This window comes from Paramormyrops kingsleyae, chromosome 20 (assembly GCF_048594095.1).
Source record: "Paramormyrops kingsleyae isolate MSU_618 chromosome 20, PKINGS_0.4, whole genome shotgun sequence".
NCBI classification, from domain to species: Eukaryota; Metazoa; Chordata; class Actinopteri; order Osteoglossiformes; family Mormyridae; genus Paramormyrops; species Paramormyrops kingsleyae.
The window spans coordinates 22,443,184-22,467,637 of record NC_132816.1 but is presented as its reverse complement, the minus strand read 5'-3'; the positions used below and the strand labels follow the sequence as shown (position 1 = coordinate 22,467,637).

At 50.0% G+C, this 24,454-nt stretch overlaps 1 protein-coding gene across 1 annotated transcript in view; it reads left to right on the top strand.

Annotated features, from left to right (window-relative positions):
• Window positions 1-24,021, top strand: part of nrg3b (neuregulin 3b) — a 175,105-nt gene extending 151,084 nt beyond the window's left edge. The window contains exons 7-12 of the mRNA XM_072703505.1: window positions 7,214-7,240; window positions 13,244-13,346; window positions 13,645-13,765; window positions 17,459-17,580; window positions 18,943-19,098; window positions 23,204-24,021. Coding sequence (XP_072559606.1) covers window positions 7,214-7,240; window positions 13,244-13,346; window positions 13,645-13,765; window positions 17,459-17,580; window positions 18,943-19,098; window positions 23,204-23,693 — 1,019 coding nt within the window. The 3' untranslated portion in view covers window positions 23,694-24,021. The remainder of the gene's footprint in view (window positions 1-7,213; window positions 7,241-13,243; window positions 13,347-13,644; window positions 13,766-17,458; window positions 17,581-18,942; window positions 19,099-23,203) is intronic.
• Window positions 24,022-24,454: the final 433 nt, after the last annotated feature.

Here is a 24,454-nt window from a genome sequence, read left to right as displayed (position 1 = left end):
GGACTGAAGCTGGTTGTTAATCTGAAGGTGGCTATGGCCTAGGGGCTGAAGCTGGTTGTTACTCTGAAGGTGGTTATGGCCTAGGGGCTGAAGCTGGTTGTTAATCTGAAGGTGGCTATGGCCTAGGGGCTGAAGCTGGTTGTTACTCTGAAGGTGGTTATGGCCTAGGGGCTGAAGCTGGTTGTTAATCTGAAGGTGGCTATGGCCTAGGGGCTGAAGCTGGTTGCTACTCTGAAGGTGGTTATGGCCTAGGGGCTGAAGCTGGTTGTTACTCTGAAGGTGGTTATGGTTTAGGGGCTGAAGCTGGTTGTTACTCTGAAGGTGGTTATGGTTTAGGGGCTGAAGGTGGTCATTACTCTGAAGGTTTTGAAGCTGGTTGTGATTTGGCATGGATGATGCTGCAGTGTGACATCGCCTCTCCTTGTGAAGTGACACTGATGCTGGTGATGATGGTGCTCATACAGACTTGCCCTGGATAGCCCTGCCTGTCTTCCTGTATCTCAGTGCTCCTCCTTGACCTCTGAATGCTCCTTAGATATGCACACTGCCATTACTTTATGTTGTACACACCAGCACTGCGCCACTGCAGCTCCGCTTTCCATCATACTCGGGTATCATTCAATAAAGCCATTCTGCTCATGTTGACTGAATCGACACGCTGGCAGCTTGCCGTGCTTACGCACGCCCCCGCCCCCCCGCTCACATTGCACCCCCGCATTAGGTGTGGGAAGGTTGGGCTTCCTTTCAGCACACTGGAGTGCCGGCTACCTTCTGCAAAGTGACAGCATAGTTGTTCTGCACATCACTTTGTCACCATAAATTAGTAAGCGGAAAGGAATCTCTGAAATGTAGTGACAGGTCTGTTATGCCGATGAATCAAAAGGTTGCCCCCCCTAGCGCCACCCAGTGGATGGTGGTAATACCCATCTGAAGCAGGGCACTGGAACCAGCTGAGCTAAGCTAGGGTGTAGACCCCTTCTGCAATTAGGCTGCAGCTTTGCTGAACATGCTGAAATGTGTCTGTTTTACTGAAAGGACATCTGTCAGTATCCTGGTCTTAGAGCAGCTTGTAAGTTTAATCGGGCCTTTCTTAATCAATCAAGTAGCCGATCAATCACCCTATCAAAGGGTGCCTTGTCACATACACGGTTATCCTCTGAGCCGTGTGCAGTGCACTGCTTGCCTGCCTAGACTGTTTACCAGGGAACATGACTATAGTCAGCCGTAAGCATAAGGGTGCGTTTTCTCTTCTGTTAATATGGAAGCCTCGAATTTTACCAGTAATCCTGTGAATTCACATTGCTGTTCGCTCAGTGCATTGTGGCGGAGTGACTTCACAACAGCAGAGGACAGCTTAAGCCTGTGTCTGTGTGTCTCTGTTTCCAGGCACCTCTCCCTTAACAGGGGTATCGCATGTGCAGGGGTGTGTGTGTGTGTGTCTACAGTGTATGTACAGCATGTGTGTACAGTGTGTGTGTATCTGTGTGCATAGAGTGTGTGTACATTGTCTGTGTACAGTATATGTACAGTGTGTTTCTACAGTGCATGTTTGTGTGCATACAGTGTGTTTTCAGTGTGTGTGTACAATGTATTTAAAATGTATGTATACAGTGTGTGTTTGTGTGTACAGTGTATGTGCAGGGAATGTGATGCAGTGTGTATACAGTGTGTGTACTCTGAGTGTGTATACAGTGTGTGTACAATGTATGTGCGGTGTGTGTACAGCATGGTTGTACAGTGTGTGTGTGTGTGTGTGTTTGTATACAGTGCTTGTGTTCAGTGTATATGCAGTGTAATTATATACAGTGCGTGTGTGTGTGTGTGTGTATGTGTGTGTGTGTGCACATGTACATGTACAAAAAGGCAGATAGCAGAGAATATATGAGGACATTGAGTATGGTTGTCAGTAGTGATGCTGTTATGTGATGTAAGTGACACTCCCACGCAGTTCATTAACGCACCATGTGGGGAGATGCTGCTTTCCGGAACTTTCCCGAAGCTCCTGGGCCAGGTCAGTCTCCACCTCCACTGCCCACACACGGCTGCCAATGGGATGCGGCTGAACAGCCCGCAGCGCGAGCGTGCCACATGCGGCTGTCACCGTCCCGAACCCGCGGAAACGGCCATGTCGGCGGAATGCTAATGCTAACAAGGGAGTGAACGGAGCGGGGGGAGACGGAGCCGCTGATTGGAGTGCGGCTGCGCATGCTGTAATGGGGCGCCACCCGCTGTGCGCTAATGGGAAGATTACACATCTCTGCCACTGCTGGCACTCGAGGCGCGTCCGGCCCCAAAGCTGCATTCGCTCCAGCGCGCTCACTGAACACGCTCACTGAACACGCTCACTGAATACGCCCTGGCTCATTCATGTGCCGCGACCAGAACAGCCTCTGGGGATCAGTGAGCATGTGTGTGAATCTGTGTGTGTGTGGGGGTGAAAGAGAGAGAGAGAGGGAGAGTGGTCATGTATATATATTATGTTATGATCCCCACAATGTAATAAAAACCTGTTATTTTTACATTGTTGGGACTATTGTTTTGGTCCCTACACGGGGAAAGTCAATTTAATAAATATATGTGACTGCAATCAAAAAGCTAAAACTACCAAAAATCTTGTATTTTATTTGGTTACTTATAATTAAGGTTAGGGCTGGATATACATGACCAGGTTATCGTAGCTAGGATTAGGGTTATGCCCTTAGAAATGAATGGATGGTCCCCACAAAGATATAATTACAAACTTGTGTGTGTGTGTCCGTGTGTGTCCGTGTGTATGTGTCCATGTGTGTGAGAGTGTATCTGTATGTGTGTGTGTGTCCATGTGTGTGAGAGTGTATCTGTATGTGTATGCATGTGTGTGTGTATGTCGATGTTTGTCCGTGTGTGAGAGTGTATCTGTATGTGTGTGTGTGTCCATGTGTGTGAGAGTGTATCTGTATGTGTGTGTGTGTATCTGTCAGTGTGTCCATGTGTGTGTGTGTATCTGTCAGTGTGTCCATGTGTAGGTCTCTGGGAACATGCTATGGCGCCATAACAGTGTCGGAGTGCACATGCGATGACCAACATGTCTATAAATAGGGAGCTGGTGGTGACTGTCTAGGGAGTGCTGAACACTGGGGGGCTGCCCTGGTATCCATGACAACATCACAGGGAAGGGGGCTCGAGTCACACCTTAACCGTGCCCTTGCATTAGCGTAGCACATCATTATCATATGCCCAGCCATGCTCAGAATAGCTAACCTTACTTTAGCATTAGACCCATCTGTTCCAAGAATTTCTCTACTAACCTGATTTTTCTTTGAGTGCTCTCATGTTGCATTCAGTTTGGCTGAACACACCTTAATGCAACACACCGTAACCTTTGACAGAGCACACCTTAACCTTTGGGAGAGCACACCTAAACACAGCACATCGTAACCTTTGGCAGAGCCCACCTTAACACAGAGCACCATAATTCAGCATAGTGTTGCATCGTACAGCATACCCATACCTTAGCATAATCTATAGACTAGCACAGCACCTTTAGCATGGTATTCCATGCCATAACTTAGGATAGGACACACTGTGCCATAGCACAACGTGGTGTACCAGAGCATAACTGAGCACCGCACTCTGCCAAAGCACAGCACAACACCAGAAACACAGCTAGCATCCCGTAGCTAATTAATTTAAGTCAGTGCTCCGAAAGTCTAGGCTAACATGATAATTCAGGGCTGCCCATTCCTGCTGTTGATGTGTGTTTGTTCTGGGATTGTGTATTTAGCATGGTGCCAACAGGAAGGATAGACCTGGGACCCACACATACTTCAGTCTTCATTTAAACAGCTGTCCATCACTCCCAGGTACAGACTAACCTCCAGGAGAACCTCGGTACTCATTACGCAGCAGGGACCCAAAGCCAGAGGCATCAATCTGAGTCAGTGGCAGACAGTGTCTGACAGAGCAGCAGAGACGCAGCGACCAGTGAAGTTAGTCTTGCAGATGACGTTAGACTCAGAAATGTGGGTTAGGTCCAAGATGGCCTTGAATGTTTGAAAAGTCATGGGCTGATGAACCCCTGGAAGAAACTTCTCTGGAGGCCATTGGTGTGCTGATTAATTCATGTGTTGACAGGAAAACGATCAGATTCCAGTAGAATTTCAAATCAGTTATTGGTCACAGAACCAGCATCAGGTTCCGGAAGCATTTAGAGTCATTGGGAGGCCACAGAATCAGCATCGGGTTCCAGAAACATTTTGGGTCATTGACAGGTCACAGGACCAATATCGGGTTCCAGAAGCATTTCAGGTCGTTGGCAGGTCACAAGACCAATATCGGGTTCTAGCAGCATTTCCGGTCATTGACAGGTCACAGGACCAGCTTCGGGTTTCGGCAGCATATTGGGTCATTGAGAGGTCACAGGACCAGCATCGGGTTCCAGAAGCATTTTGGGGCATTGGCAGGTCACAGGACCAACATCGGGTTCTAGCAGCATTTCAGGTCATTGGCAGGTCACAGGACCAGCATCGGGTTCCAGCAGCATTTTGGGTCATTGAGAGGTCACAGGACCAGCATCGGGTTCCAGCAGCATTTCGGGTCATTGAGAGGTCACAGGACCAGCATTGGGTTCCAGAAGCATTTTGGGTCATTGGCAGGTCACAGGACCAACATTGGGTTCCGGCAGCGTTTTGGGTCATTGGCAGGTCACAGGACCAACATTGGGTTTCGGCAGCATTTCGGGTCATTGGCAGGTCACAGGACCAACATCGGGTTCTAGCAGCATTTCGGGTCATTGACAGGTCACAGGACCAGCATCGGGTTCTGGCAGCATTTCGGGTCATTGACAGGTCACAGGACCAGCATCGGGTTCCAGAAGTATTTTGGGTCATTGGCAGGTCACAGGACCAACATTAGGTTCTAGCAGCAATTCGGGTCATTGGCAGGTCACAGGACCAACATCGGGTTCCGGCAGCATTTCGGGTCATTGGCAGGTCACAGGACCAACATCGGGTTCCGGCAGCGTTTCGGGTCATTGGCAGGTCACAGGACCAACATCGGGTTCCGGCAGCGTTTCGGGTCATTGGCAGGTCACAGGACCAACATCGGGTTCCGGCAGCTTTTCGGGTCATTGGCAGGTCACAGGACCAACATCGGGTTCCGGCAGCATTTCGGGTCATTGGCAGGTTACAGGACCACCTTCCTGTAGCTGGGAAGGTTGCATAGGCCGGGGAAATAAGGGCCAGCTTCTTGAAATGGCTGATCCTATGGGAAGCCCGCAGGTGTAAGGTGACCTGGTTATCCCCATCACTCTGCGTGACGTGTCTCTGATTGGGGGTGTGTCAGTAGATAGTGATGCTCATTTTTTTTAAGAGAAAGGAGAGCAATCAGACTTTACAGACCACAATCCCCAACTGGCCCTCCCCGAATATACTAAAGAGAAAATTTCATGTAGTTAAATTCAAATTCATTCAGCATAGCCCCTAAACGAGATTTTAGAAAGTGACCTTTGAAGTTTGCATCCTTTGATGTCTTCCATCACTTCTCACAACAAAGTAGTTGGTGGAAGACGGCAGGTATCACCTAGGGGGCCGAAGAAGGGGGAGGGGGGGATGCAGGGGGCATATCTGAGGTGTCGAGGGGACAAGGAATGAGGCGGACAAACACCCTGAACCCTGATGTGGCAAATACATGTGAAGATGCAATGCTTTATTCACACTCCCTAGTAATATGAGGCATCTCAGACCAAGGCCTGAGGAGTCAAGCCAATCCCCCCCCCTCCCCAAAGGATTACAGCAGCTACTCAGGAGGGGAAGCTGCTCTGATCAGCCCTGTTCAGCCCCCCTGTTCCCAGTACTGTAAGGTCAGCAAGCTGGCAGAGCAGGAGGGGAATCCATAGTGTAGGTGGAGGATGTGTCACGAGATGTAAGGCAGGGTTGTCATGGTCGTCCCTGCAGTCCAGTAGTTCTCCTACATGCCACATGGACATACCTGTTATGTCATCTGTGATGCAAAGGTTGGGCTACCATGAATCAGGACATGTAAGGACAAATGCTACGGACACGGGGCAGGCGGGGAAAGGAAGGTGACGATCCGCTTTCAGTTCAGAGACAAACAGGGGTTTATTAAAGAAGCTGCACACAGAGTAAAACGACAGAACAGAAGGACCACGGGGGTCGGGGAACAAACAGGGAAAAAATATGGAATTAACTAAAACCATGAAATAAAGCACTACCAAGAAACTAAGCAAAACAACAGGGAATAGAACAAATCAGGAGAACAGAGGAACAAACGCACCATAACATTCACAGATCAGCATGCAATGACTGACTGGAGGACAGAGCAGGAGCCCGTACTTAAATACACACAAGGCTAACAAGACACGATGCAGGACAGATGAGAACAATACTCAAACAACCAATCAATGAAAGCACAGGACGATGAGCAGCGGGTGGGGCTAATCAACAAAACTAGGGAGTTTATCAGACATCAAAACTAGGAGACAAACCAGACACTAGTACTACAATGCAAAACAAATCAACGCAGAACAAAAAGGTACAAAACAAAAACCAGAACAGAACACAAGAAGGGCAAACCGATGACAGAGAAACAAATAGGAAGTAATAAACACCGGGGAAACAGAAAAAAACAATAAACATAAAATAACAGAGAAGGTTGGCAGCCAGCCAGCTTTGGAGCCCTGACCATTGGGGTAACAAACTGCACCACATGCTCGACCAACTGCGCCATACAGTCGGCTGGGAAACACAAAAAATACATTAGGGACGATCACAAAGACAGAGGAGGGAACAAGATGGCCAGCAACACCTGCTGGCTAAGCGGGGAACAGACATGGACAGGCGCTGACCCTGACAACAGATCAGTTTGTTCAGGGCTCAGGACATGTAAGAATGTATCAGTTTGTTCAGGGCTCAGGACATGTAAGAATGTATCAGTTTGTTCAGGGCTCAGGACATGTAAGAATGTATCAGTTTGTTCAGGGCTCAGGACATGTAAGAATGTATCAGTTTGTTCAGGGCTCAGGACATGTAAGAATGTATCAGTTTGTTCAGGACTCAGGACATGTAAGAATGTATCAGTTTGTTCAGGGCTCAGGATTGTTCATTGCCTGTGGTGAGGCTCCAGTCTGATCAAACTACATCTGACCCTAACTTTCTCTCTCTCTTTCTCTCTCTCTCTCTCTCAATCTCTTTCTCATCGCCTCCAACTGGTACAGCAGACAACCTTGGCATTGAGTTTATGGGTAAGTCACCAATCATGTAAAAAATGACCCCATCTGTATGTATATCTGCATACACATGGGTATCTCCTTGTGTGTCCATATGTGATGTTTGGAGCCCATATATCTATCTACCTTCCAGCTGTTTCCTGAGTCAGAGTTTCAGGGATCCTGGAGTGTATGCCAAGCAGGATGCCAGTCCAACGCAAGACACACACACACACACACACACACACTTACATCAGGCACATGTCAGGTAACCTAAATGTCTTAAGTGGGTGAGAAGAAACTGGATTATCAGAGGAAAACCCACACAACATGGGAAGAGCATGAAAACTCCATACACACAGCAGAGGCGGGATTCAAACCCACACAACACGGGAAGAGCATGAAAACTCCATACACACAGCAGAGGCGGGATTCAAACCCACACAACACGGGAAGAGCATGAAAACTCCATACACACAGCAGAGGCGGGATTCAAACCCACACAACACGGGAAGAGCATGAAAACTCCATACACACAGCAGAGGCGGGATTCAAACCCACACAACACGGGAAGAGCATGAAAACTCCATACACACAGCAGAGGCGGGATTCAAACCCACACAACACGGGAAGAGCATGAAAACTCCATACACACAGCAGAGGCGGGATTCAAACCCTCACAACATGGGAAGAGCATGAAAACTCCATACACCCAGCAGAGGCGGGATTCAAACCCTCACAACATGGGAAGAGCATGAAAACTCCATACACACAGCAGAGGCGGGATTCAAACCCACACAACATGGGGAGAGCATGAAAACTCCATACACACAGCAGAGGCGGGATTCAAACCCTCACAACATGGGAAGAGCATGAAAACTCCATACACACAGCAGAGGCGGGATTCAAACCCTCACAACATGGGAAGAGCATGAAAACTCCATACACACAGCAGAGGCGGGATTCAAACCCACACAACACGGGGAGAGCATGAAAACTCCATACACACAGCAGAGGCGGGATTCAAACCCACACAACACGGGAAGAGCATGAAAACTCCATACACACAGCAGAGGTGGGATTCAAACCCACACAACATGGGGAGAGCATGAAATCTAGATAAACACAGCAGAGGCGGGATTCAAACCCACACAACACAGGGAGAGCATGCAAACTCCATGGACACACAGGAGAGGCGGGCTTCGAATCCACACAACATGGGGACAGCATGAAAACTCCAGGGGCACACAGGAGAGGCAGGCTTCGAACCCACACAACACGGGGAGAGCATGCAATCTCCACGGACACACAGCAGAGGCAGGATTCAAACCCACACAACACAGGCAGAGCATGAAAACTCCATACACACAGCAGAAACGGGATTCAAACCCACACCACACAAAGAGAGCTTGCAAACTCCTTACATACACAGTTGAGGAAGGATTCAAACCCAATGAGCTGCTGTGTTAGTCAGAACTCATGCATCATGGGTATTATCACTTATTTATTTGAATATTATTTGCGAGGCAGGAATATATAATGATTGAAAAGCACTATAAAGTGTAAGATATGGTGTTGGTGCATGTTAAGGTCAGCATGCCACACATGGACGGATCCACAGAGACAGCACACTTCCCAGGGAAGACAGCGTGATTAATTTAATATGACTCCCTCTGAGTCTTTCCATCGCATCCCTGTCTCTTAAATGTGAAGTGACTTTAATGAGTATATCAAAAATTAAACTCAAATTAAACAGACTTTTTGAGCACAAGAAGTAATTTGCGCTGCCAAAGCACTTGAAGCGAGGCACACATTCCACACGAGATACGTAACGCCTGTTTTATTACAAAACAAATAAATAAATGATTAAAGTTAATGATAAGGAGTGAGTTGTGAGCTCACTCTATGTGGAGGAACATAGCTCCTCGCTTGTTGCTATGGCAACAGAGAGGGGCGCAGCAGGAGTTCTGCTGGAGATCAGTAAGCAGCAGATGCCCTCCATCCTGACTGAGCGAGGTCACCCCAGCATGATAGCCCCGAGCTCCGCGAGTGTGTGCGTGTAGCCCTGTGTCTATCCATGTGTGTGTACCTCTGCGTGTTGGTATGTAAGCATTTTAATGTTTTTTGCACATGAACAATGCCGGTTTTAATGAGGAGAACAAGAGAAAGGATGGGGCACCCAGCAAGGGCCCCACTCAAAATTCACTCTGCCACCCCCCGACCGCCCCGTCCAATGTTTCAAAAACAAAATAAATAGCTAGTGAGAGGTTCCTAAAGAGCTGGCTGGATAGCAGAACACGCTGCTTCAGCACCTCCTAAATAAGGAACATCTTTATTTAATACTCGGTGTAAACCTCGGGGGCCACAGAAACACGTCGTTTTAGTGGTGGGGTGTATCATCCATGGGTTTTGCCCCCCGTTCCTCCAGAGAGAGTAAAAATGTGGCCCGTCTGGTGGCCCCTGAGTACTGGGTTGAGAAACCTTGAATTATAACATTCTACTGATTCTTTCTCATCAGGACACCTCAGTTTGTTGGGTTACATAAATACACATGATGGTTCTCCGCACTGTACCTGCTGCCCCTGTCCCCTGTCCTCAGCATGGCCCCGTCCTGCTGACAGCCTGCAGCAAGGTGAAGGCTGTGGCGTGGCTCGGTCGGTTCTTGTTCCCTGTGTTGGTTTCCTCTGAGACTCTGAGGGCCTTTCCTGAGGGAAATAAAGCAGATGGATCCCATGCTGTGGTACTGTGGTGTGGGGAGGGACACTGCTCAGTGCTCTCATGCCATCGGGTCAGGACACGTCCCGTGCGGATTCCGGAACGTTCCCCTGGTACTGTGGTGTGGGGAGGGACACCGCTCAGTGCTCTCATGCCGTAGGGTCAGGACACGTCCCGTGCGGATTCCGGAACGTTCCCCTGGTACTGTGGTGTGGGGAGGCAACCCTGGTCAGCGCTATCACACTGCCGGCTCAGGGCATGTCCTGTGCGGATTCCGGAACGTTCCCCTGGTACTGTGGAGTGGGGAGGAAGCACCGCTCAGTGGTCTCATGCTGCCAGCTCGGGGCACCTCCCCTGTGGATTCTGGAATGTTCTACCAGTGCTGTGGTATGGACCGGGAGCACTGCTCAGAGCTGTCATGGCTGCTGGCTCGGGTCATGTCCCGTGCAGATTTCAGAAAGTTCCACCAATGCTGTGGTATTGGGAGGGAACGCCATTCAGCGCTCTCACGCTGCCGGCCCGGGGAATGTCCCATACGGATTCTGGAACATTCCACCGGTGCTGTGTAAGTGGCAGTGGCCGGTGCACAAAGCTGTCTCTACGTGGCCTCAGCTTAGGGCTCCGTGCCTCTCTCTAGCCACATTTTGCAGTTGCTGCATTTTTCTCTTAAAATGATTTTCATACTATATCATTCCTGCCTGACTTTCTCCCATACACACCCCAGAATCAGCTGTCGGGAAACTGACCCAACCTGCTTCCTAACCTTGAACATCTAGGTAAATACTTAGTAGATTTTTGCCCTGATCTTTTTACAGTCTCGCTCTGCTATTTTCCTGTACCGGAGTAATTCCTCTTCATAATCTGACAGTTCCTTAACTAGCCCATAGTCTGACTGCAGTATGTTCTGCACAACCTAAATACTTAAAAATTCCCCATGTTCTAGTAGTGTCTGGCTGTCCATCTGGTGAGAGGGGGTGTGTCCATTTCCTGCTGCCCTCCAGTAAAGTAAAGTAAATCTCCAAAAATAATAGTTTAATTAAGTACCTGCATGGATCTTTGTGCCATGCCAAGTGTGATGGAGGGGGAGGTGGGGTAAAACAAATGGCGGTGGGGGCGAGGGGGGGCAGTGTGCAGGATGAGAGCTGCATCAGTAATGGGGCACAGTGTGAGGCTGGGCTGGAGAAAGCACCATCGCCCCCCCGACCCGCGTCAGCATTGGTGCCGATAAGCCTTTGTGCTCGCAAAGACTAGATAAGTGGGACAGAGCACTTACACGCAACGGCCTGTCATCTCTGCGCAGGCGGGCAGCCGCGGCTGTGCTTTTATCACTGCGGTGACAGCGTATGTCAACGATGGACAGGCAATTCCCATGTGAGGTGGACGACTGGCAACTAACCTGTCCCGTGCCACTCCCGAAGGGGGTGTGGTCATAATAAAGGGGAATCAGTGGAAGAGGCTGACAGCTTCAGACTGTTGGGGCGTGGCCTATAAGTTAATAGACCGAACACAACTCTGATATGCTAACACAGCTTCGATACACTAACACAGCTATGATACACTAACAAAACTCCCTCACACTAACACAGCTATGATACTCTAGCACAGCTCCCTCACAGTAACACAACTCTGTTACGCTAACACAGTTTCCTCACACTAACACAACTCTGACATGCTAACACAGCTCCCTCACACTATCACAGCTATAATACACTAACACAGCTATGAAACGCTAACACAGCTCCCTCACACTAACACAGCTCTGATACGCTAACACAGCACCCTCACACTAACAAAGCTCTGTTACACTAGCACAGCTCCCTCACACTAACACAGCTATGATGCGCTCAGATTCATAGGCCTGGAGAAGCTTGGGACTCGCCAGGCAGCACAAGCCCAGCCGCTGCACCTGTCCCTGGGAAGCCTGCAGCGGGCAACACGCCTCACCAGGGCTTTTCCTTAAGCATGTGTGTGTGCTGTTTAAAGTCAGCGATAAAATGCATTTAGCCTGACACAGCTGGGTGGAAAAGATTTAGGGGGGTATTAGCAGTAAATGAAGAGACAGTTATTAACTGGAGTGTGATTTGGCAGTCCTGAACACGGCTCAGGTATTAAGCACACATTAATTTGAACCACACCTCTGCGAGCTTTGGGGGAGGGTGGCTGTGCAGCACAGAGATAAGGTAGGCAAGTAGACGGGAGGTCAGGAAGCAGGAAGGTGGGAAGCAGGCAGGCAGTTGGGAAGCGAGTGAGCGGGAAGCAGGTGCATGGGAAGTGAGCGGGTGGTTGGGAAGTGGAGCGGGTGGTGGGGAAGCGCGCAGGCAGGAAGCAGGCAGGCAGTTGGGAAGCGGGTGAGCAGGAAGTGGGTTGTGGTGGGGAAGCGGTTGAGCAGGAAGAGAGTGGGTGGTCGGGAAGCGGACAGGCAGGCAGGAAGAGAGTGGGTGGTCGGGAAGCGGACAGGCAGGCAGGAAGAGAGTGGGTGGTCGGGAAGCGGACAGGCAGGCAGGAAGAGAGTGGGTGGTCGGGAAGCGGACAGGCAGGCAGGAAGAGAGTGGGTGGTCGGGAAGCGGACAGGCAGGCAGGAAGAGAGTGGGTGGTTGGGAAGTGGGCTGGCAGGAAGCAGGTGGGTGGTTGGGAAGCAGGCAGGCAGGAAGCAGGTGGGTGGTTGGGAAGCGGGCAGGCAGGAAGCAGGTGGGTGGTTGGGAAGCGGGCAGGCAGGAAGCAGGTGGGTGGTTGGGAAGCGGGCAGGCAGGAAGCAGGTGGGTGGTTGGGAAGCGGGCTGGCAGGAAGCAGGTGGGTGGTTGGGAAGCGGGCAGGCAGGAAGCAGGTGGGTGGTTGGGAAGCGGGCAGGCAGGAAGCAGGTGGGTGGTTGGGAAGCGGGCAGGCAGGAAGCAGGTGGGTGGTTGGGAAGCGGGTGAGAAGGAAGCAGACTGGTGGCCTGGAATCAAAGCAAAATCATTCCACCTTATTCAGTGCTTTTGAATGATAGAGTGCGGGGGGGAGCGGTGCTGAAAGGTGGGTGGGGGTAACTGTTCTGTGAGAGGTTTACAAGCTGACATGCATCTTGAAATCGTTTAATCGAACATTATGTTCCACAGGCATCCAGAATTATAATTATAATGGCGCAGATGTGCTTCTTGTCCCGGGTCGTGGGACGGCATGGTCCAATGCAAAACCCAAGTTCTGTGGGGCCATGAAGCGGAAGCATCTTCTCTAGCAAGCAAACAAATTTCAGAGAGCAGACTGAGCTTGGGGGTGATTTAAAGGAGGCGCTGGTGGCCGTATGTCCTCTCAGCGTCCCTCTCTGTCTGTCCTCGTCCCCAACAGAGAGCAAGGAAATGTACAAGAGGCAGGTGCTTTCCATCTCCTGCATCACGGCGGGAATCAGCCTCCTGGGAACATTCTGCATCGCCCTCTACTGCCGCAACAAGTGAGTGAGGGCTCCACCTAGAGGCCTGGGGGGGGTTATTTAACGCTCGAGTGAAGCTTGTTAGGAGGTTTTAAACCTCTGTGTGAAGAGGTTTGTGGATTTCACAAAGTTACTGAATGCCAGCGTGTATTTAAAGCTTCTGCAATTCTTGCTTCTCTTGGCCTCATCCTGAGTTAGAATCTGGTTTTTGCACATTGCGTTGTAATTTTCACTGGATATATCAGGGTCTACAACGCAGAGGTGTTCCAGGATTTGACCCAATGACTCAGTGTGTTGCTGCGGCTCCTCCCCTCTCCAGGCGGCGCAGTGAGAAGCTTCAGGCCCACCTGAAGGAGTGTCGCAGCCTGAAGTGCTACAGCTCCTCGGGGCTTCTGCCCAAATCCAGCCTGAGGCCTCAGTGCGGCCTGCACCTGCAGAGCGTGAGTACACGGCCCGGAAAGTTCCCCTACCCATGCTGGCCCCCGACAGCCCCCGGAAATCTCATGCGGCACATGGGTGTGTGTGTTTTAAGGTGCAGCTGCCCTTTCAGTGTTTTCAGCATTTATTCTAGCTCAGAAGCTTGCGGGAGTGCCACTTAGGCATACTGACATTTAGCAGGGCCTGCGTCATGGTGGCACTCTGCTCCGTCGTCAGGTAGGCAGGGAGGCTAAAGCAAAGTGGTTACAGACCTGTGGGGGTGCAGACCGTCCCCCGAGCAGCAGCGATCAGCCATAGACCACGAGCCTGTGTGGGGCTCAGGGGCTTTGGATGCTCTCTCTTATCAAATGGTCATTGGTTCATATCCCAGGACTGACAGAGTGATGTCACCCAATTACCCCAGAGTCTAGTTGACCTTATTTTCTCAAAAAACATATAAAAGACATATTTCAAGTAACAGCCCAAAGTCTGTAAGGGCTGCACAGTGGACAGATAGAGCTTCTCACTTAATAACTTGCTAATTGGATGTAGCTGTGCGCAGTGAGATTGGGTCCAGCTGCTTTTAAATATACATTTTTTTGAATCCCTGAAATGTCCCTGAGTGTAAATAATGCAGCTCGTGAAGCAGGGCTAAATCATGAATTCTTTATGTCTGAATCATGTCAGCAGGCACGTCGAAAATTATTAATTATCGCTTGATCACAATGCAATGAAATAAAAAGATTAAAACTATCTGTATTCCTATTCAGATTTTTCATACTTTCAAATTGCCAATGTTTTGGAAGCCAGGAGTGGTACGTGGTTTTCAGCCGGACATTGGCAGCCCCCTGTCCCTCTTCCTGCCAGGAGTCCCACGCATATCAGACACAACCTACCGGCACGACGGACACCTGGGAGTGCTCCTGGGTGGTCGCCATGGGAACGCGGGCGTCAGACTCCTCAGCCATCTTCCTATCGGTCTCCCTGTTTCCTGACCGTTGTTTCACTGGGCATGCGTGTTCACACTCATTCACACACGTGCACTCTCCATCACACATAAATGCTGCAGTTGTGTCAGGTGGAGGAGAGGAAAACAAAACTCGTGCCCATACACCCCCAGAACTGGGCTGGAATTTAATCTCTTAACACCAGCCCTATGGCACCCCCCCATCTGCAGAGAGGGAAACGCAGGCATGATGTCACATCAAACACGTGAAGGGAACTATGGCACGAATTTGTGTGATGTTCTGAGAATGTAACAAGCGGCGAGAATGCGGCCTCAGAGCTTGAGCCTCAGCGTGTATAGTGTAGCGTGTAGTGCGTAGCGTGTATAGTGTAGCGTGTAGCGCGTAGCGTGTATAGTGCAGCGTGTAGTGCGTAGCGTGTATAGTGTAGCGTGTAGCGCGTAGCGTGTATAGTGCAGCGTGTAGCGCGTAGCGTGTATAGTGTAGTGTGTAGCGCGTAGCACCACAGGCTCTGCCTGCTCCGCTGCGGCGGGCTCTTTGTTTTCCTGCTATCTTCCTGACCCTTGCCACTGTGCTGGTTACTGTATTTTAGCTTCTGGGATTTTCTTCTCAATCTGATTCCACGCATCGGAGCTGGCAGCAGCGAGATAAAACCATTAGCGCCACGTCTATCGGATTAGCGCGCTCTGCGAGGGGGGTGGGTCCCTGGAGAGGGGGGCCGCCCACCTGCGTGAGCCGCCGGCCGGTCGCTGGCCAGACCTCCCTGGAGGAAAGGCTGGCTAATGCACGGCCGGGCCGGCCTGCGGGGGACCCCATCAGATGGCGCTGAGCTCGGCCGGGCTCTCCGTGCGGGCGGCACCTTCTCTGTGACGTGGCCTGCCTCCATAGAGCTTGCGGGATCCTCCCTGAGCCCAGCGGCCTGGTGATCTCACTCCCGCCATCTGCCTTGGCATCCGATTGGTCAGCTAGCTGTGTAGGTTCCAATGCCTGTAAGGGCTGCAGCGGAGGACACATTTTAGTCGGTTAAAAACTCGCAGATGGACTCGGCCTCTCTAGTTCTGTAGCCGTGGTGATGCTGGTTGTCACGGCGACTGTGGATCAGATTGACCAGACATTGCCTGGCAAAGAAGAGCAGCAGGCAGCTGGGGGTCTATTAGGGGTCCCACTTGGCCACATTCTGGGACCTTTTTAAGGGTCTGTGAAGGAAAGGCGACAGGGCCCCGGAGTCAGGGATGGAAAGGCGACTGGGCCACGGAGTCAGGGATGGAAAGGCGACAGGGCCCCGGAGTCAGGGATGGAAAGGCGACTGGGCCCCGGAGTCAGAGATGGAGAGGCGACAGGGCCCCGGAGTCAAGGATGGAAAGGCGACAGGGCCCCGGAGTCAGGGATGGAAAGGCGAGAGGGCCCCGGAGTCAGGGATGGAAAGTCGACAGGGCCCCGGAGTCAGGGATGGAAAGGCGACAGGGATCCTGATTGGCCGTCTTTTCTGCATCAGCGAGTCCCGTTCTATCAAACGCATGTAGGCATGACCTGATTAGCCAGACATGAGTGTTCAGGGATGAGCAGGTGGCATGGGGGGGTCCCCTTGAGGACAAAATGACAGAGTAATGATCTGCACACAGGGAAAGTCCTCCCTGAGAAGAAAAACACACCCCTCACTTCACACTGCCTTGTTTTACGTTTTAAGCGTTTCATGCCGTGTTCCTGTGTATGAATGATGGATGACAAGCAAGTGACAGTGACAGGGACACACCCCATTGAGGGACACCCCCAGAGCGGTGATTTCCCCAATTTTGTGTCTTGCCATCCTTCTGTTTCACTGGGGCGGAGAGTCAGGTCATCTATACCCCTGTGCTGTGCTGCGATTCCCTCATTATGCCACCGCTGACCGTGGATACAGGTTGGGAATACAGAGTCTTGTCCGCTCATTTCTGATTATTCTTAAACACTGAAAAGACGAATTATGGTAATGATCCCTTTTTATAGAAAAATCAAAGAAATTCTTTAAGAATCCATTAATGTAATCACGTCTGGGACTAATTCTTGACTTCTGTCGGAGTGCCGTTCCAGGCATCGGAGAGTGTAAGCGGAACACATCTCATTTAATCCGTGTTTTAAACACAGGGTCTAATTAAAATCACCATATATCCAACAGCCGCCGCACTGCAGCGCCCTCTGCGCGGGAACACGGCACGCACACGCGTGTACTGTGGAAACACGTTAACGCTCATCCGCGGCCTGATTAGACGGCCAATTAGCCCGGGAGAGCAGTGGCAGGTGCCGCCATCCGGCACGCTCCCTCCATATGGATCAGATAACGGACATGGAGCGGAAGCCGAGCCTGACGCACAGTCGCCGGCCAGCCCCATGCCCGCTCTGCACTCCTGACGCACAGTCGCCGGCCAGCCCCATGCCCGCTCTGCACTCCTGACGCACAGTCGCCGGCCAGCCCCATGCCCGCTCTGCACTCCTGACGCACAGTCGCCGGCCAGCCCCATGCCCGCTCTGCACTCCTGACGCACAGTCGCCGGCCAGCCCCATGCCCGCTCTGCACTCCTGATGCACAGTCGCCGGCCAGCCCCATGTTAGATTGGTATCTGCTACACAGGAAGGGCTTTGCGATACGGTGCCATCCTGGGAGCTGGTCACCTCTGCGTATGGTACCCCAACAGCCCCATGCCTCGTGGGGGGGGGCGGGGATTCCAGACGGGGAAATGCAAGTATTGACTCTTCCTTTGTTTCCTTCCATAGTATGGAAAAGGTAATGGGTCCTCCACTCCACACGGGGTCGCCATTCGCAAAGTGGGCATCCCGCAGCACTGCGCCGTGCCTGCCACCCGTCCCAGAGCCCCGCCCCCCGGGAAGCACCACAGGTACGAGCCTCTCATCACATTTCCATCAGGGCTGCACACAAACACAGCCAGGAAGCATTTCGTGCCATGGAAAGTTAATCATTTCCCCGGATTTACTCAGAAACCGAAGCACACAATGCTAAAGCTGGGGGCAACAGCTTGTTTTATAAGCATAATGCATTATAAGAACTGAGGTGGTCTTAAGTATGTGACTCTCAAATGGAATTAAATTCTTGCTGCTTTCCATGCGATTTTTTTGTTAAGGGCATGAAATTCAGAATCAAATTAAACATTATGGAACTTCTTTGTTACTGGGGCTATTTTAGCAGGATGATCTAATCACCCCCCGCATCTTCACTGCCCTCTCCCCCGCCCAGCTTCCTGCTAACCCTGTGTGGAGCTGACAGGGGCCTATGAAGCCCCACACCCCCCACCGCACACAGACACTCACAGGCCCTTTGCTTTGTCCAGGAAGCTATAAGACATGCTGTGATGGACTAGACTGTTTCAGGCAATGGGTGAACACTGGAAGGTCACAGGTTCAAGACCCTAAAGGGCCCCCCTTTACTACTGGTGAGAAAAATGGCAGCAAGGTGTCCACGGGTAAAGAGGGAATTGCCGCAGCAATCCCATAAGTATTTTACATGGAGCCACTGGCAGTGCGGGTTATAAAAGGCGGGCTGTAACTTGCTTCCTGAGTTCTCATTGGTGGGTGTGGATGTCATGTAATCACACAGTGGGAGGGTCCTGCTCCAGTTAGCCAGTTAGATTCACATTCATTTCCACGGCCCAAGCAGCACTAGGACTCTGGGTGGCCATGCGGTCTGTCCAGCAGGGGGGTATGTGGGGGGGCCAGGCTGGGTCTAGCCCCCATGTCTGGGAAGGGAGCTGCCCGCTTGTGAATGGGACAGGGGCCCCCAACGCCTGTCCATCAGGGTAATGATACATCTAAGCAGGCGGTCGGCCTGAGCTGGGAATGAGGAAATGTCTGTTATGTAGCACTCCTGCCCCACCCTGTCCGTGTGTGTGTGTGTGTGTGTGTGTTTCATGTGTCTGTCTGTCTGTCTGTCTGTCTGTGTGTGTCTATGTTTGTCCGTGTCTGTGTGTGTGTGTCTCTGTATTTGTGTCTGTGTGTGGGCAGGTGCCCCCCCTACCTCCCATCAGGCTGAAGGGAGGATGTTGCCATGGAGACAGAGGAAGGTGTAGTGCATGATGCTGGTCACGACCTCTCACTCAGCATCATGTCTCCAGTGGGAGGCGTGAACGTGTAGCTGAACTCCATGGGAAACTGTCCCTTTGGGGAACCTGAGCATCACTGCCCCCCATTTCAGCCTCTGATTGCCCTCTTCTGCTCTAAATCAGCATTCCCTGCCTCTCCCACAGCCCCAGCCAGCGAGCACGCCTCGCCCGACCCCACCGGACCCCACCCACTCCACGGGGACGCCTCAATCCCATTGGTGGCTGCAGGGACTCTGGACCCATCTACCAGCACCTGCAGGAGGCCCAGTCCTCAGATAGGGAGGCGGAGCCTTTACAAGAGTGAGTCACAGGGGGGAGGGGAGGGGGGGTTCACAGTTTTTGATGCTTTATTTTTCAGGTTCCTCCTCCTCCTCCTCGTCTTTAACCGCTGTGTGACCCCCCCATCCCTCGATTCCAAGTGAAGACATAAAGCAGCCCACCCACACAAGGAAACACTCTTGTTTTATTTAAGCTGATTCACATGAGGGAGAGTCACCCGTTATTAGTGTTTAATTTAAGCTGATTCACATGAGGGAGAGTCACCTGTTATTAGGGTTTTATTTAAGCTGATTCACATGAGGGAGAGTCACCCGTTATTAGTCTTTTATTTAAGCTGATTCACATAAGGGAGAGTCACCCATTATTAGTCTTTTATTTAAGCTGATTCACATGAGAGAGAGTCACCCGTTATTAGTGTTTTATTTAAGCTGATTCACATGAGGGAGAGTCACCCGTTATTAGTCTTTTATTTAAGCTGATTCACATAAGGGAGAGTCACCCATTATTAGTCTTTTATTTAAGCTGATTCACATGAGAGAGAGTCACCCGTTATTAGTGTTTTATTTAAGCTGATTCACATGAGGGAGAGTCACCCGTTATTAGGGTTTTATTTAAGCTGATTCACTTGAGGGAGAGTCACCCGTTATTAGGGTTTTATTTAAGCTGATTCACTTGAGGGAGAGTCACCCGTTATTAGTCTTTATTTAAGCTGATTCACATGAGGGAGAGTCACCCATTATTAGTCTTTTATTTAAGCTGATTCACATGAGGGAGAGTCACCCGTTATTAGTCTTTTATTTAAGCTGATTCACATGAGGGAGAGTCACCCGTTATTAGTCTTTTATTTAAGCTGATTCACATGAGGGAGAGTCACCCGTTATTAGGGTTTTATTTAAGCTGATTCACATGAGGGAGAGTCACCCGTTATTAGGGTTTTATTTAAGCTGATTCACATGAGGGAGAGTCACCCGTTATTAGTATTTTATTTAAGCTGATTCACATGAGGGAGAGTCACCCGTTATTAGTCTTTTATTTAAGCTGATTCACATGAGGGAGAGTCACCCGTTATTAGGGTTTTATTTAAGCTGATTCACTTGAGGGAGAGTCACCCGTTATTAGGGTTTTATTTAAGCTGATTCACTTGAGGGAGAGTCACCCATTATTAGTCTTTTATTTAAGCTGATTCACATGAGGGAGAGTCACCCGTTATTAGGGTTTTATTTAAGCTGATTCACATGAGGGAGAGTCACCCGTTATTAGGGTTTTATTTAAGCTGATTCACATGAGGGAGAGTCACCCGTTATTAGGGTTTTATTTAAGCTGATTCACATGAGGGAGAGTCACCCGTTATTAGGGTTTTATTTAAGCTGATTCACATGAGGGAGAGTCACCTGTTATTAGGGTTTTATTTAAGCTGATTCACATGAGGGAGAGTCACCTGTTATTAGGGTTTTATTTAAGCTGATTCACATAAGGGAGAGTCACCCGTTATTAGTGTTTTATTTAAGCTGATTCACATGAGAGAGAGTCACCCGTTATTAGTGTTTTATTTAAGCTGATTCACATAAGGGAGAGTCACCCATTATTAGTCTTTTATTTAAGCTGATTCACATGAGGGAGAGTCACCCGTTATTAGTGTTTTATTTAAGCTGATTCACATAAGGGAGAGTCACCCGTTATTAGTGTTTTATTTAAGCTGATTCACATGAGGGAGAGTCACCCGTTATTAGTGTTTTATTTAAGCTGATTCACATGAGAGAGTCAACCATTATTAGTCTTTTATTTAAGCTGATTCACATGAGGGAGAGTCACCCGTTATTAGTCTTTTATTTAAGCTGATTCACATGAGGGAGAGTCACCCGTTATTAGTCTTTTATTTAAGCTGATTCACATGAGGGAGAGTCACCCGTTATTAGTGTTTTATTTAAGCTGATTCACATGAGAGAGTCACCCATTATTAGTCTTTTATTTAAGCTGATTCACATGAGGGAGAGTCACCCGTTATTAGTCTTTTATTTAAGCTGATTCACATGAGGGAGAGTCACCCGTTATTAGTCTTTTATTTAAGCTGATTCACATGAGGGAGAGTCACCCGTTATTAGTCTTTTATTTAAGCTGATTCACATGAGGGAGAGTCACCCGTTATTAGGGTTTTATTTAAGCTGATTCACATGAGAGAGAGTCACCCGTTATTAGTGTTTTATTTAAGCTGATTCACATGAGGGAGAGTCACCCGTTATTAGTGTTTTATTTAAGCTGATTCACATGAGGGAGAGTCACCCGTTATTAGTCTTTTATTTAAGCTGATTCACATGAGGGAGAGTCACCCGTTATTAGTGTTTTATTTAAGCTGATTCACATGAGGGAGAGTCACCCGTTATTAGTCTTTTATTTAAGCTGATTCACATGAGGGAGAGTCACCCGTTATTAGTCTTTTATTTAAGCTGATTCACATGAGGGAGAGTCACCCGTTATTAGGGTTTTATTTAAGCTGATTCACATGAGAGAGTCAACCATTATTAGTGTTTTATTTAAGCTGATTCACATGACGGAGAGTCACCTGATTCTGTACAAAATCCATGCACACATATTAGCATTCATATACTCTACTGGTGCTAATGGTATGCATAAGGGGGTGAAATTGGACAGGAAGATCCTGTCCCCAGTACTGCTAACCCCTAAAATAACCAGTAGCACCACTTTTCATGTTTATGCTGTCACCAGCACCAAGCATGGCCAGGCCTGGCGAGCGAACCCCGATTTCATTCACCAGGGTGCTGATTTCTGACCCCACTTCGTGGCTGTACAGCAAGGTCTTCATACCTAACGAAGTGGCCCCTCTCTGCTGCTTTGTGGGAATGAGCGCCTCTCCCTTGCAGTCCCACATGGGGGTGAGGCTGCTCAGCTTGAACTCCCTGAGGCATCACCAAGGCGTTAAGTCACTAGCATCTGCATGGAAAGCAGTGGCGATAAGCAGTGGCGTCCTGACCGGCCCTCAGCGAAGGCAGGATGACCTGATAAGGCGGCGTGAGAGACACACCCGTGGGTTAAACAATATCTGCCATGCACGGAGGTCGCCCTGCATCAAGAATTATGAATAATTATCCAAAGACAGCGAGCTCCATGGGATGGGTGGGGGGAGGGGGTACAGCAGAAAGCCTGAAGGAGTGTGAGCCAGGTGTGAAATGAAACAGCCGGAGCCGGGTAGGCGCTGTGGTCTGAGCTGGGGGGACGCGGTGATTAGTGCAGCTCGTCTGTGCGTCGTGCATGATAGGAAACCAGAGAGCCTGCAGCTGCATACAGCCAGGCCAGTCGTTATCTTAGTAATCTGTGTTTGGCTTTTACCGGGGACCCCCCCCCTTACAGTGCTGGGAGGCAGCGTGTGACTCAGTGGGATAGAGCTCTGTGTCTGTGATCAGAAGGTTATTGGTTCAGATCCCAGGCTCAGCAGAGTAACGTCAGCATTAACTCCCAATAGCTCCAGGGCCTGGCTGACCCTGGTTCAGGTCTCAGGCTCAGCAGAGTAACATCAGCATTAACTCCCAATAGCTCCAGGGCCTGGCTGATCCTGGTTCAGTTCCCAGGCTCAGCAGAGTAACGTCAGCATTAACTCCCAACAGCTCCAGGGCCTGGCTGACCCTGGTTCAGAGACCAGGCTCAGCAGAGTAACGTCAGCATTAACTCCCAATAGCTCCAGGGCCTGGCTGACCCTGGTTCAGGTCTCAGGCTCAGCAGAGTAACGTCAGCATTAACTCCCAACAGCTCCAGGGCCTGGCTGACCCTGGTTCAGGTCTCAGGCTCAGCAGAGTAACGTCAGCATTAACTCCCAATAGCTCCAGGGCCGGGCTGACCCTGGTTCAGATCCCAGGCTCAGCAGAGTAACGTCAGCATTAACTCCCAACAGCTCCAGGGCCTGGCTGACCCTGGTTCAGATCCCAGGCTCAGCAGAGTAACGTCAGCATTAACTCCCAATAGCTCCAGGGCCTGGCTGACCCTGCTTTCACAAAATGTACGTCGAATAAGAATGAATAAGAATGAATAAGAATGCATACTTTGTGTTTGAGGCATGATGTAAACACAGCAGACCTTTTTCATGGAACCCCCCCTCCCCCCACTCTGTTTCCAGGTGTCCCATCCTCAAGGCGGATGGAGGTGGCGCACAGGACACCTCATTAAATATGCAAGCCCCTGCCTCTGCTGTGGGTGGGCACCCAGAGGGCCCCGCCCCCTCGCCGTCATTCCGCACTTGCTCCATTCCCATAATCCCCTCTGTCCAGGGACATTGCGGGGTTTCCTGTGAGCCAATGGCTAACCTGGATGCTGGCTGCCGTTGTTCGTTGCCACAAGGCCAGGTGGGGGGTCGCCCCTGTCGTCTGAGCACCGCCCATCCTGCAGTGACGAGTGGAGGACAGCAGGGGTCGCCCTTTGCACTGGAAGCTAGACAGCGCCTCAGGGCCCTACCACATAGCTACAGGAAGGCGGACGATTGTGGTGCCAAGAAGATGGACCATTTCCCATCAGCCACTGGAACTGAGACTAGCGCACTGGCCCAGAATGGACCTACATTAGTGCATCTGAGAGAAACAATTACAGACTCTGTCTGGGTCAACCAGTGAAGCAGCTTAAGGGCGTGGCCATCTTCTCTCTTTGGACCAATCACAAACAATGTGTTGGATTTAAAACTCTGCAAACCTCATGCAGGAAAGAGACAAGACAAGAAACACGAACAACATTACGAAACACTGAAAAAATGTGAATAAAAAAGAGTGGAAATATTAACAAAACAAAGGATGGTTTAGGGTGGAAAAAAACAAATTAAAAATATGAATAATTTATATGTATTTATTTAAACAAGGAGCTTCTACTTAGAAAGAAAACCAAATAGTCTGTCATCTCCATGGTGTTTTTAATTGTTAAAAAATAAAGATGAGGAATATGGGAAAAGCGTAGCTTTTTATTTCTCTCAGATTTAACTGAAACAGACTTTCTAGCAGGCAGGCATGAGGACACGTCAGCAAACAGTTCACGTGCTGGACAGCATGCACACACTCTTCTTGAATCTGTTCTTTTCAGCAGGTCTTCTGGGGTCCCGCTGGATCCAGTCATGTGATTGACATAATACCAACAAATTGTCTGAGAAAGCGGTGGGGCATGTGGAGGTGGGGCTGAGGGGGTGTTGTGCTCAGCTGAGAATTTGCCTGGATTGGTGGAGAATGTGTGTGACTTTGCAAATATGCAAATGTTGTGATGTCATCAGAAGCCGACACTGGGTCTGATACAGAAAGGCTTTTCTGAGGAGCACTGGAGTCCAGCAGCAGGGGCAGAGGGTCTGCTATTAGAGAAGCAGTGATTCGGACTGAAACACTCCTCATTACCA